Source organism: Somniosus microcephalus, chromosome 20 (assembly GCF_052327205.1).
Source record: "Somniosus microcephalus isolate GS21.2 chromosome 20, FLI_Smic_1.0, whole genome shotgun sequence".
NCBI lineage: Eukaryota > Metazoa > Chordata > Chondrichthyes > Squaliformes > Somniosidae > Somniosus > Somniosus microcephalus.
The window spans coordinates 66,445,457-66,457,875 of NC_141006.1; the positions used below are offsets into that span (position 1 = coordinate 66,445,457).

Here is a 12,419-nt window from a genome sequence, read left to right on the forward strand (position 1 = left end):
TGAACAGGTCTTGTTATCTCGCAATCTTGTGTGATAATTTGGATTGCAGCTTAACCTTCCCTTCACTGAAGACTTTTATTTTATATTTTAGGGAGGACATTTGCTGAAGAATCGGATTCCACATCTATGTCAGCGTTTGACAGTAAGTGTGCCTTTTAAAGTGTGTTTTATGGTAACTGTGTGCGTTTCACTCCCAACCCCCTGCAAGCAGACCTTTCACTTTCTTCAATTATGTTGAAATACATATTGTTGAGGTTGGAAACTAGCCTGAGTGCATTCTTTCCATGTCTGGCAGCAGCACTCGAAGAATGCAGGATGTGTACTTAGTTCCATCGTGTGCTTGGTGTTTCAGTCCAGTTAGTACCCAGTAAAATAATACTTGTTAGGACTGATGCAGACAGGCATCGTATTTTGCAAGCATGTCCTGTCCATTAACTTGCAATGAAAAGGATAATTCCTCTTTGTATATAATGATGTGGCATTTCCTGGTGAACAATCTGCACCCTTCAGTGGGCAGTTGAGGTATATAATGTCAGAAATGGAAATTAAACAGGTTTCTTGAATGCTGGTTTCAAATTAACATCATTGGTAAGAGAATTCTGTAAAGCACTGATTTCTGGAGGATTTAGTGTTTAAAATATGGATGTGACTGCTGCCAATGAACTGGAAGTAGTTGTGCATGCCCAGTCTTTTTTGGTGGTTCCTAATTTTTTTTAAAAACTGTTGAAAATATGCTGTGAAGCTGTTTGCAGCGACTGTCCGTTATCCGTGAAGAGGCTGTCACAGTCATATCGGAAGTGCATATTTTGTATAGGTTCTGTTTAAATTGGGTTGAAACTTTATAAAATAATGTGGACACCATGTTGTTTGGAGGCTCCGTTTGAGCTTAATGCATTTCTGGTGAACAGAGAAATGTCAGAACAGGGAGCAGGCCTGAAATGTCGAACAGGGAGTGGGCCTGAAATGTTGGGATAACGGAGTGGAGCTGACATCTCGGGGAAAACTGAACGGGGCTAAAATGCCGGGAACAGGGAGCGGGCCAAGCGTAAACATCATCGAAATTTGCAGATTAACGTGCAGAATGCTTCTGAGCAGCTTCCGGCCATTGAAATCAGCTTCCGGTTCGTTGGCAGGAGTCACTCTGTTATATTAAGGACACACAACCTTTTATCACCTTTATAAAATCTTCATTCTCCGGCCTTAATTACTCCTTTCCTTCTAGTCCTGTCTATGGTTGGCCCTTCACTTCTATAAAGCTACTTACCTGTTCAATGTATAATATTCCTGATTTCTTAATCTCTTCTACTTTTTCCCTGGCCCTTCACTGATTTGTTTTATTTTAGGATCTTCGCAGTAGGTTTTTGTAGACCCGCTAATGAAAACTGACAGCTTCCTATACGACTGGTGGGAATGAGGCAATTTCTCTTTCTCTGCTTACAGAACCCATCTCTTAGTTAATCAAGTAAAGCAGAAAGGAGCCACGAAGAAGAATCGGTTTGATTAAAGGGCAACTTGATTATGGAGCAAGGCTTAGGCACTTTGATCTTTTTGTTGTTTACTTTTACATAGAAAAGATAGAGAGAGAAAGAAAACCTTGAGTTGAACCATTTCTTTGATTTGCGGCAAGAGTGGGGAGTAAAGAGGAAGGAAAAAGTTTTCAAATTGCCACCGGAGTGAGTTGGGCAGGCCCACTCCGGGTTATTGGGCGGGCTTGATGTTGGAAATCTTGACCTTTGCACTGCGATGTAGGGTGGCCACCCTTCAGTGACTAAGTTAAAGGGGCAATGTGCCCATATTGTGGGGGCTGGGGGGGGGGTGGAGGAGGAGGAGGAGGATGGTTTTGGCTGGCGTTGCATACTGGCGCTAAGGCAGATGCTGTATCATTGCAAAATTTGACAATGGCATGATCCTTTTTTTGGAAAAGAATAATTTTCCAATCTCTTGTATGATTGGCAACTCTAATATTATGCAGTGACACTTTACCATCTCTTTAATAAATCATATTCATGACAAGACACCTTGTCTTTGGTACTGACAGGCAATGCCATGTAGCTGAACAGATCACCATTGACGGCCATCAATTACACAGAATACACACTAGTCTTGCGCTTTCATGTTATCACACTATGGCTTCCTTTGTTTCCTGGAGATGCTGGGAGCAGATGAGAGACTAACTCCTGCAGACAGACTAGACCTACCATCACAATAAAACTGTCAGTATTGTACAATAAGAAAATTACGATCAGTGAAAGGATTTTTTTTCTTGCCAATTTTCTTCCCTTCTCTCCCGAGAGCGTTGATCACTGGCAAATGTGCAACACCTCACCCAAGTCACTCTACTTTAAACATGTGTAATCTTGACTGAGTGTCAGCAAGCTATTTGACTATGCAAGGCATTACTGTTGAGCTTGATTCAGTCACTGCTTAATACCTGCATGAGCACTTTTGTGTATCTGTCGTTGGAGTAAGAACCATGGCTGATTTTTTTTTAAATTCTCTTTTCCGCTGCCTTCCAAGACTGAGTTACTGTGGTCAGTTGCTGCCCAGCCGACTCAGCACAGATTCAGTGCTCCTAAGATTTACTACAACATTGTGGGGTGGGTGGTGGAGAGAGGGATTCTTTTACCCACTGGGCCATCAAAGCAGCTTAATGATACTATTCTGGTATTCTGCTGAGCGGCCCATGAAAGTCAACCAGGATGATTTGCCCAGCAGTGTAAATTTAATTTTCCTCCTTCCCACTAGGATTGCCAACTCTGGATGTATTCCTGGAGATTTCATCACATGACCTCCTGCCTCCAACTGCCCCACCCCCACACTCCTGCCATTGTTTGCCCAACACGTCCATCCTCATGCTGCACCGCCTTCCCACGCTAATTGGGAAATGAACAGACTCTTTGATACCCGATTGGATGATTTTTGACTCCGTCAAACAGCCTTTATTCCCCCTCCCTATCTCCAATATTTTTATAACTAATAACAACAATTACTTGTATTTATATAGCGCCTTTAATGTAGTAAAACGTCCCAAGGTGCTTCACAGGAGTATTTTAAGACAAAAACATTTGACACCGAGCCACATAAGATAAATTAGGGCAGCTGATCAAAAGCTAGGTCAAAGAGGTAGGTTTTAAGGAGTGTCTTAAAGGAGGAAAGAGTTAGCGAGGTGAAGAGGTTTAGGCAGGGAATTCCAGAGCTTAGGGCCTAGGTAACAGAAGCGAAAGTGTTCAAGGAAAATGGAAAAAATACTTAATACCCGATGACTCTTCTCCCTGGTTGCTTGCGGCAGTGTCCTGGAGATTAACCTTCAATTCCTGGAGACTCCAGGTTACTCCTAGAGGGTTGGCAACTCTACTTCCCAATAGGGAAGTAGCTGGTTTCTACCTAATGACTCACCCTAACTGAACTCCTAACTCACCTAGACTCGCGCTTAAGTGAGGAGAATTGCGGATATGAACTCAACTACTCTGTGAGCACCACCACTTAACGTGGCCCACACCACATTGTGGAAGGTGAGGCAGAAAGAAATGAGGTATATTCGTATGATCAATGTATTGAGAGTGTACGTATGTGTGTGTGTATCGAGGATTATTCAATGTGGAATGTATTCCATCACAAGTGCTGAATCATTAATGGCATTTAAGAGGGAATTAAATAAACTGGCAGGGCAGGCTTAACTCTTTTTAAGCAATAATAGACAAGAAAATAGACTGGAGCTTTGTGCTGCACATCAAAAGCATGGACTTTCATCCAAACTACATATTAATAGCAGGGAAATGGAATTCGAGCAGATAGCTTCAAAGTGCAACCAGCACCAACATAATTATGATGGGCTGAATGGCCACCTTCTATGCTGAAGTTTCCATGATTCTAAAAAGGATAGCTTCCAGTAGTTACCTGAATGCTACTGTTTTAGCTTTGCTTACATTGGTGAGCCTAGAAGCATATCCCTTTTTGTATTACACTGAGACTTTCAACGGAGGTATTGTGTGTACACAATCAGTTCAAAGTTGGATGTGTAAACTTGACCGTCTGGCTGTTGGGGATAGGTTCATACACTGCTTCCCCTGATATTGAAACAGCATTGCCGGCCTGTCTGGATCAGCCCACAGACAGATTCCAAAGCAGCCGACCTCGCCTGCGTACTCACAAGGCGCTGTTTAATTTTTGCCACTGCTGCAGCATTTATTCAAAGCCAGCGAGCAGTAGCCACCTACCCTTTTCAGGAGGGTTTCATTGCCAGGAGTGTTGGGACATGTGTACTGTAGCGTTGTTGCTGACGGCGCTCTTGCTGTTGGAGGAAAACCTGCAATATAAAGGGAGGAAGAGTATGAGCAAAGAAACGTCATCGTAATTATTCCACAGATAGATCATAACTCCACAGATGTGCATTGTGAGGTGTTGATGGATTGACTCCAATTTTCCACTACTTGCACCTTTTTAATCTAGGAGCAGTGAAATGTACAATTAGACAGTGGGATTCATAATTTTTTCCCCTCTTTTTTTTTTGGTTGGCCTTTTTCAAATTAACACTATCTAATCTGATGATTAGTTTTTACATGATTAGCTGGGCCCCTCCAGCGTGTTGTATATCAAATCTGAAACTGTGCCCATGAACATAGCTGCTTGAGCATGCTACCTGTTTGCTGAACCTTTCAAAACATTGAAAGAGCTGTGGTGATTATAATGGCCCTGCCTTTACTTTCATCTAACTTGAAGGAATTTCTGTGAACTTCTTGCCATGTTATAAGTTAGGAATTGTGCAGATCTATAGATGATCTCAATCTTTGAGTGCTGAAAGATTGTTTTCAGCTTTATGCTTTTTCCTTTCAATTAACCTCTGGAAAGACTAGATGGTTATACATTTCTTTTAACTAGTATTAAGGGTTAAAGTGCCTCGTGCTTGTGTACTGTGTTCTGAGGAAAATACATGGTTAGAAACATAGAAGATAGGAGCAGGAGTAGGCCATTCGGCCCCTCGAGCCTGCTCCGCCATTCGATGTGATCATGGCTGATCATCCAAACTCAGTACCCTGTCCCTGCCTTCTCCCCATATCCCTTGATACCTTTAGCTCTAAGAAATATATCTAACTCCTTCTTGAATATATTTAAAGACTTGGCCTCAACCGCCTTCTGTGGTAGAGAATTCCACAGGTTCACCACTCTCTGGGTGAAGAAATTCTTCCTCATTTCTGTCCTAAATGGCTTACCCCTTATCCTTAGGCTATGACCCCTGGTTCTGGACTCTCCGACCATCGGGAACATTCTACCTGCATCTAGTTTGTCCAGATCTGTCAGAATTTTATAAGTTTCGATGAGATCCCCTCTCATTCTTCTAAACTCCAGCGAGTATAAGCCCAATCAACCCAATCTCTCCTCATACGTCATTCCTGCCATCCCAGGGATCAGCCTTGTGAATCTTCGCTGAACTCCTTCCATGGCAAGAACATCCTTCCTCAGATAAGGCGACCAAAACTGCACACAGTACTCGAGGTGTGGTCTCACCAAGGCCCTGTACAACTGCAGCAGGACATCCTTGCTCCTGTACTCAAACCCTTTCGCTATGAAGGCCAACATACCATTTGCCTTCTTCACCGCCTGCTGCACCTGCATGCTTACCTTCAGCGACTGGTGCACAAGGACACCCAGGTCTCGTTGCACTTCCCCTTCTCCCAATCTATTGCCATTCAGATAATAGTCTGCCTTTCTGTTTTTGACACCAAAGTGGATAACCTCGCATTTATCCACGTTATATTGCATCTGCCATGCTTCTGCCAATCACCCAACCTGTCCAAATCATCCTGGAGTTTCTCGGTATCCTCTTCGCAGCACACACGCCCACCCAGCTTTATGTCGTCTGCAAACTTGGAGATATTACATCTAGTTCCCTTGTCCAGATCATTAATATATATAGTGAATAGCTGGGGTCCAAGGACCGATCCCTGCGGTACCCCACTAGTCACTGCCTGCCACTCGGAAAAAGACCCGTTAATTCCTACTCTCTGCTTTCTGTCCGCCAACCAGTTCTCTATCCAAGTCAATACCTTGCCCCCAATCCCATGTGCCTTAACTTTACATGCTTTAATCTCTTCTCATGCTAATATTCCTGCTACATTGCCACACACGTTACTGTGTAAAACAGTTGCCAGTTAGGCTGAATCTCTGAAGCTAGCCTGCCCTTCAATATGTCTCATCTTCCCAACGAGAAGCGGATATAATTTATCCTGAATCTGGATCCTTAGGACAGGAATGGCTGTTTAATTGACACCGTTTTTGATGCTGACTGCCATCTGATTGGCGTGGGCACTAGAAGCCAGGCAAGTGAGACCAATCCTAACATAGAACGATAGCAAAATACTGCAGATGCTGGAAATCCGAAATAACAACAGAAAATGCTGGAAAAACTCAGCAGGCCAGGCAACATCCGTGGAGAGAAATTAGAGTCGATGTTTCGAACCTAACCCTTTTTCAAAACTGGAAAGGAAATGAAATAGATCGAAAGGCAGGGCTGGGACAGAACAAAAGTGAAGAGACATTGAGGTATTCAAAATGAGACGAGATGGTGATAGGAGTAGTGGAGACAAAAGACGGCTCAGATTAGGTGTGAAATGTCCTGGCAGAATGAGAGACCGCTGCCATGTGGGAGAGAGAAAAAAAGGAAAGGTGGGGGGAAAGGGAAAAACCAAAACAAAGGTGTGGATAAAAAATATAAGTAAAAATGTAATAGGGGCCGAGGTTATGATCTGAAATTGTTGAACTCGATATGGAGTCCCGAAGGCTGCAAAGTGCCTAATCGGAAGATGAGGTGCTGTTCCTCGAGTTTACGTTGAGCTTCCGTGGAACAATACAAGAGGCCAAGGACGGTGAGGTCCGAGTGGGAATGGAGCGGTGAATTAAAATGACAGGACCTGAAGATCGGGGTCCCCCTTACGGACTGAACAGAGGTGTTGCGTAAAGCGGTTACCCAATCTGCATTTGGTCTCCCCAATGTAGAGGAGACCGCATCGTGAGCAGCGAACACAGTATACTAGATTGCAAGAAGTACAAGTACAATCCTAACAGAGTGGATTTGTCAATTGATAAGGATCACGATTGCAGCGCTGCCGAAATCTGCTCCCATCTTTATTCGGTGCCACAAAACCAGACACTGTATTAATATATTTTTTTAAAGTTCTCCAGTAACCTGGAGGTGAAAGTTCCCCAAACTATGGGCAACTTTGTATCTCACAGTGCAGATTTCTGCTTTCAGTAAAAGCCATATGATTCAGCTTCCATTCTGACTGACGTTTCCTTTGGCAGATGAAAGAAAGGGTGTGTTTGTTTTTATCCGGCCAGGTTCAGCCATATGTTCAATTAGCTATTGTTCTAATTCCCATTGCCTTGTCCAGGCCCTTCCCTTGGAACAAAAACTTTCAGAAAGCAGCGCTGAATGTTATCAGTACAAATAACTGCAGCATTGTGTTTGTGCCAGGCAATCGATCCCAATCTATGTGACACAGTTTGATTTCTTTCTTATCGAGCTGAATGTTGATATGTTCATTTTTAGGGCTTAGCTAGCCTTCCAGGTCGATGGACACGGCAACATGAACCGCAGGCAGAGGGGGAGGGCTTTCTGAACATGTACTGGCAAAGAAGAGGGGCACTCAGAAAATTCACACTCATGTTAGCCACGTGTTCTCCAGCCTGTTTACAAGCAAGAATTTGCATTAAAGCCTGTTAAACCAAATTTAGACTACCTCCTAAGGGCTCCACTCATGGCAACTGCCAAAACCCTCATCAGTGGCGCCTTGATCATTGCTGCTATTCCCTCCCTGCCTGTAACTTTTTGTTTTAAATGCATTCCTTTTTAAATAGCTTTCTAATCATCAAAAGGCCATGTTTTAACCATTTTTATGGGTGGGAGTTTCGAATTCATTCTTGTTTTCTTTTGATAATTAATATGCTCCTAACACACATTCAAATTAAGGGGCACTTTTTCTTTTTCCACACTGTTGGACGAGCAGCTAGGGAAGTGCTTTCAACATGGACTTAACCGCTGATGTACCGACTGCCTGATGATCTCATTGTGATTCAAAGCAAGGGCATGCTTTACACAAAACTGTCCTCTTCACTCTTAACAACATCAGCTTGAGAACGATTGGACCTAAAGCTGTTAAGGCACAACTAAGATCCAGTGGGCTTTGACTTACTGGACAACTGTGGCAAACCACCTCAATGCTACTATTGCTCCCAGAGCTGGTCCCTCGGGTCATATACAAGCCAAGCCATACTGTAAGATTCATTTCCTATAATGTTGTACCATGTACGCTACACCTTCTACACACTGAGTGCAATGTAATGACAGTGTATTTAACAGAAGAACAATTGCATTTTTTTAAGAAAGGGCTGGGTGAAAGATTGAGGACTGTTGCAGTCTTCCCTTGCATTGCTGATGCAGATGTTAGTTTTAATTTTAGGGACAGCATGGTGAAATGAACTAGGCAACAATGTTGACTGGAGAACCTCCCATGGCCAACCGGAAGAGGTGATTTCCACTGGCATCTCCAAGACAGTGGCGCACAGATTGCTGCTGGAGCGCGCAACCAGCCCTCTTTTTGGACACGAACACACTGAACATCTCAACCCTTGCATACAGGTCAACATTTTTTCATGTTGAAACCTGCAACCATTTTGGCAGCCCACTCGGGAAAGTGCACGCACCAGAAATGGTCACAAGACATTACTTTTAAAATCTATGGTTCTGGTCTGGTGCTGTGGAGTCTTCTCTACAATATAAACTGGACTAATTCATCAACAACAACAACTTGCATTTATATAGCACCTTTTAGCATACTGAAAGATCCCAAGATGATTCAGAAGGAGAGATGAGGGGTTACCAGAAGCTCAGTCTTTGGATGTGTTTTAAGGAATGACTTGAAGGTGGAGAGTCAAAAGGTTTAGGGAGAATGAATTTGTAACTCCTACCTGAACTAACTGGTTAAACATAGGGGGGAAAAAAATGGGTTGCGTCCCCTTTGGGGCGCTAACTTAGCTGGGGTGCTACATTTAGCGCCCCAAAAAAGTTAGCAACCCCGCGCCGTAAATTGAGTGGTAGCGCCCCAAGCAGGAGGTGGGGCACTGCTGGAAGCGCTTCCTCTCCCTCTTGGGGTGCTAACAATCAATATCGTGGCGCTACGTGCAACAGCGCCACGCACGTTGGCCATAGTATTGCGGGTCTCCTTCCCCTGATTAAAGGGGCGGGGCCTAGCGCAGCGCGCACCGGGGCCCTGCTGGACCACCAAGGAGCGAGGTGCCAGGAAAAGAGCCCGGCACTTGGAGTGCCGAGCTGACCGATCACGGCTGGCACCCCGCATGAGAAGGCGAAAGGGGGCAGGTGCTGGCAGGCGGCCCAAAGAAAAGGCCGCCCGGCACCTGCCCTTTCATTAGCGCCACTGCGGCCGCATAAACGCCACCCTGACCCTGTCTGACATATTGTCCGGTGGTAGGTCGGGGGCGTGTCTGAAGTTTGCGAGCGGGGTGCTGCGCATGGTGATGACCTCATCGCCGGAGGCGCAGTGCCGCAGGGTGCTACCGGCTACTGCCGCTGCTAACCTCCCGCTGAATTTCGCGGGAGGTGTTGGTGGTGCCATGCCGGAGCGCTAACAGGAGGCGCAAAGCAACCCAATTTTCCCCCATAGTCTTTTGATGATTATAAAACTATTTGAAATGAAGCCTAGGTGGCTGAAAGCATAGCCACTGATGGTGGGACAAATTGAGAGTTTGGGGGTGTCAGGGGTTTTAGTGGTGGAGGTGTTTGGAGATGAGGAGGGGTGAGCCCATGAAAGGGTATAAACACAAGATGAGAATCTCTGGGAGCCAGTGTAGGTCAGGACGGACAGGGGTGATGGGCAAGTGGGACCAGGTGTGGGATGCGATTCAGGCAACGTTGTTTTGGCTGAGCTGAATTATATGGAAGATGAAAAACTGGCTAGGAAAGCAATGGTGTAATCAAGTCTGGAGGTGACACAGATGATTCCACATCATTAGGGCCCATGGGCTATATTGCAGACCCGCCTCTTCCATTTCGTGAAGTGATTATGCAAAACAAATGTATGCCAGAAAAATGGACTGCTGTGTAACTTCCTCTTTTCCACTGACACACTCCACCCTGTTGCACCACTCCTGGAGACGAGCAAAATAATTAAATGCTCTGCTTCAGCTATGTTGTGCTTTTAATTTACAGATTAAGCTGGGTTTTGCTGGCCTATCCAAGGCAACCTATTTGCAAACTTGATAAATTCTATGACCAATGACCAACAAATAGAGTATGTTGTTCAAAATATGGACCATATTGCATTTATATATTTCTTATCTCTATGGGAAACCTCAACTTGGACAAAACCCAGCTTTTCATTTAATTGTGAACTAAGAGAACAGACTTTAGCCATGAGTGTGTATTGACTTGGAACTCACTGAGATGGCCTATAACAGGAAAATCTACAAGTGCATCTTGGTGATTGAGAGTTTAAGATATTCCAAGTTATCAGAGAAATACTTGGGATTTCCTGTGGTTCCCAGGCGAGTATGTCAGTTGGGAACTCCCAGTGGTTTGAGTTTTGGTGAGAATACTTGAAGTGATGGGTTATTTATGTCCAGGCTTCCATTGAACTTTTTGATCCAGTCCAGTTGAAGTCTTTTTTAATTGCAACATACAACTTGCATAACATAATAAACATCCCACTGCACTTCACTGAGCGGACCAGTAGAAGCGCTATTGAAGGCATGGTTGCTGAGAGAGGTTTGAGGAGGCTTTTGAAGATGGAGAAAGTGTTCCAGAGCAGGCTCAAGACCCCTGAATGCTCTGCCATTGATGGTGCAGCAGCGGGACAGAGGACATATTGGAGGCCAGGGTTGGAAGACCAGAGCATGTGGACTGGGATGTTGGGCTGGAGGAAGTTGCTGAGAGAGAGAATATTGGAGGGATTTGTAAATGAGGCTGCGGATTTTGAATTCCATGCACCGGGGAGTCACTGGACGTCTGTGAGGGCAAAGGTGATGGGCAAACGGGACTTGGTGGAGGACATGAGTGATAGTTTTGGGTGAGTTGGATGGAACTTGGAAGACTTATGATGACAGCTTTTGAGCAGTCAAGCTTGGAGGTCATAAAAGGATGGATAAGGGAACAGAACATTCCCTTGTATCCCATCTTATTAAACACACGTTCTGAGGTGGGGGTGGAATGAAGTGAAGAGGAATGAAATAGTGACATAGTATTGGGTGGTAGAACATGGATTTCATCAGTGCTCAAGAACTTGATGTTGGGGGAGGGGCGGTGGCACAGAAACAAATGCCTCGTTCTTTCCCAAAATGAAGGAGGGGCCATAGGAGTGTAAATAAACTAGACCGCTGGCAACTTTCCATTTCTGCCTCAGTTTTCGGAGAGTAGAGCTATACGAGTCTCTGATGTTAGCTTGAATCCGGGCAGGCGGCAGTGCACAAGACCACAAGAAGCAGCTAAGTTGGCCCTTTTTATATTTCTTGGCGCAGTCAGTGGCAGTAGTTGTGTTCATGCACTCTTCAGAAGATAGAGATACCTACAAACTGGCACATCTAGCAGCTGATTACAGAATGGCATTGGCAGATGGTCACCTGTCCACCCTTGAGGCTGTAGAATGGAGTGTGACGGTGGCCATTTTAAGAGGCACAAAAAAAATATTTGATGTGGGGAGGTAAATCTGTTCTTGAGCGAACATTCCATTAAAGATTTAATTTTTTTTCGGTCTATTCATGGGAGGGTGTTGTATTGCGCTGTTGGAGCCCATAAAATGATTAATAATTTTCAGACTCGCTCAGCTACTTCACCAGTAAGCTGAGTTCAGACACACTAATGCCTCAAAGTCTGCTGCAGTCGCTGCAACACTTTGAAATTTGCAATGTGTAATTAAAAACTGAGCTGGGAGGGGCTTGAGCTTTTGAATGAAGATTTGTGTAACTGTTGCTATACAAACGTTTATCTGCTTGTTTTTTTTACTTTTGAGTTTAGTTGGTAAGGAAACTAATTTCCCCCCCAACCTTTTTGTAAATTTGTCAGAAATAGTAATGACTAGTTTCCGAATCGCTTTATTCATTCCCATTGTTGCAGTTGGTGCAAAGTCTACAGGGATCCTCTCTTTTTAAATGAAATGGCCTTGCTATCAGATTCCTTACATAATAAAACAAACATTGCATCCAAGTATAGCAGCACAGAATGGTGCCGATCCCACTCCTCTCTAGGGTTCTCCATAACTGAAGCCACTGAAGGGGTTTTACATTGTACAGGAAACTTTGTGTTATCCGGCACCGACGTGTTGCCGGTTTTTCAAAAGTTCCGGAGGCCTGAGCGGGTTATCTACCCAGGCTATTTTTAACAAAGAAAAATTAAAAAATCAAGAAATGTGCAA

At 44.3% G+C, this 12,419-nt stretch overlaps 1 protein-coding gene across 7 annotated transcripts in view; it reads left to right on the top strand.

Moving 5' to 3' along the window:
* ptprub (protein tyrosine phosphatase receptor type Ub) overlaps positions 1-12,419 on the top strand; it is a 1,172,978-nt gene that overhangs the window by 98,467 nt on the left and 1,062,092 nt on the right. For all 7 annotated transcript variants that reach the window (XM_085962902.1, XM_085962905.1, XM_085962901.1 and 4 more), the window contains exon 2: positions 92-142. In XM_085962902.1, the coding sequence (XP_085819028.1) occupies positions 92-142 (51 nt within the window). The remainder of the gene's footprint in view (positions 1-91; positions 143-12,419) is intronic.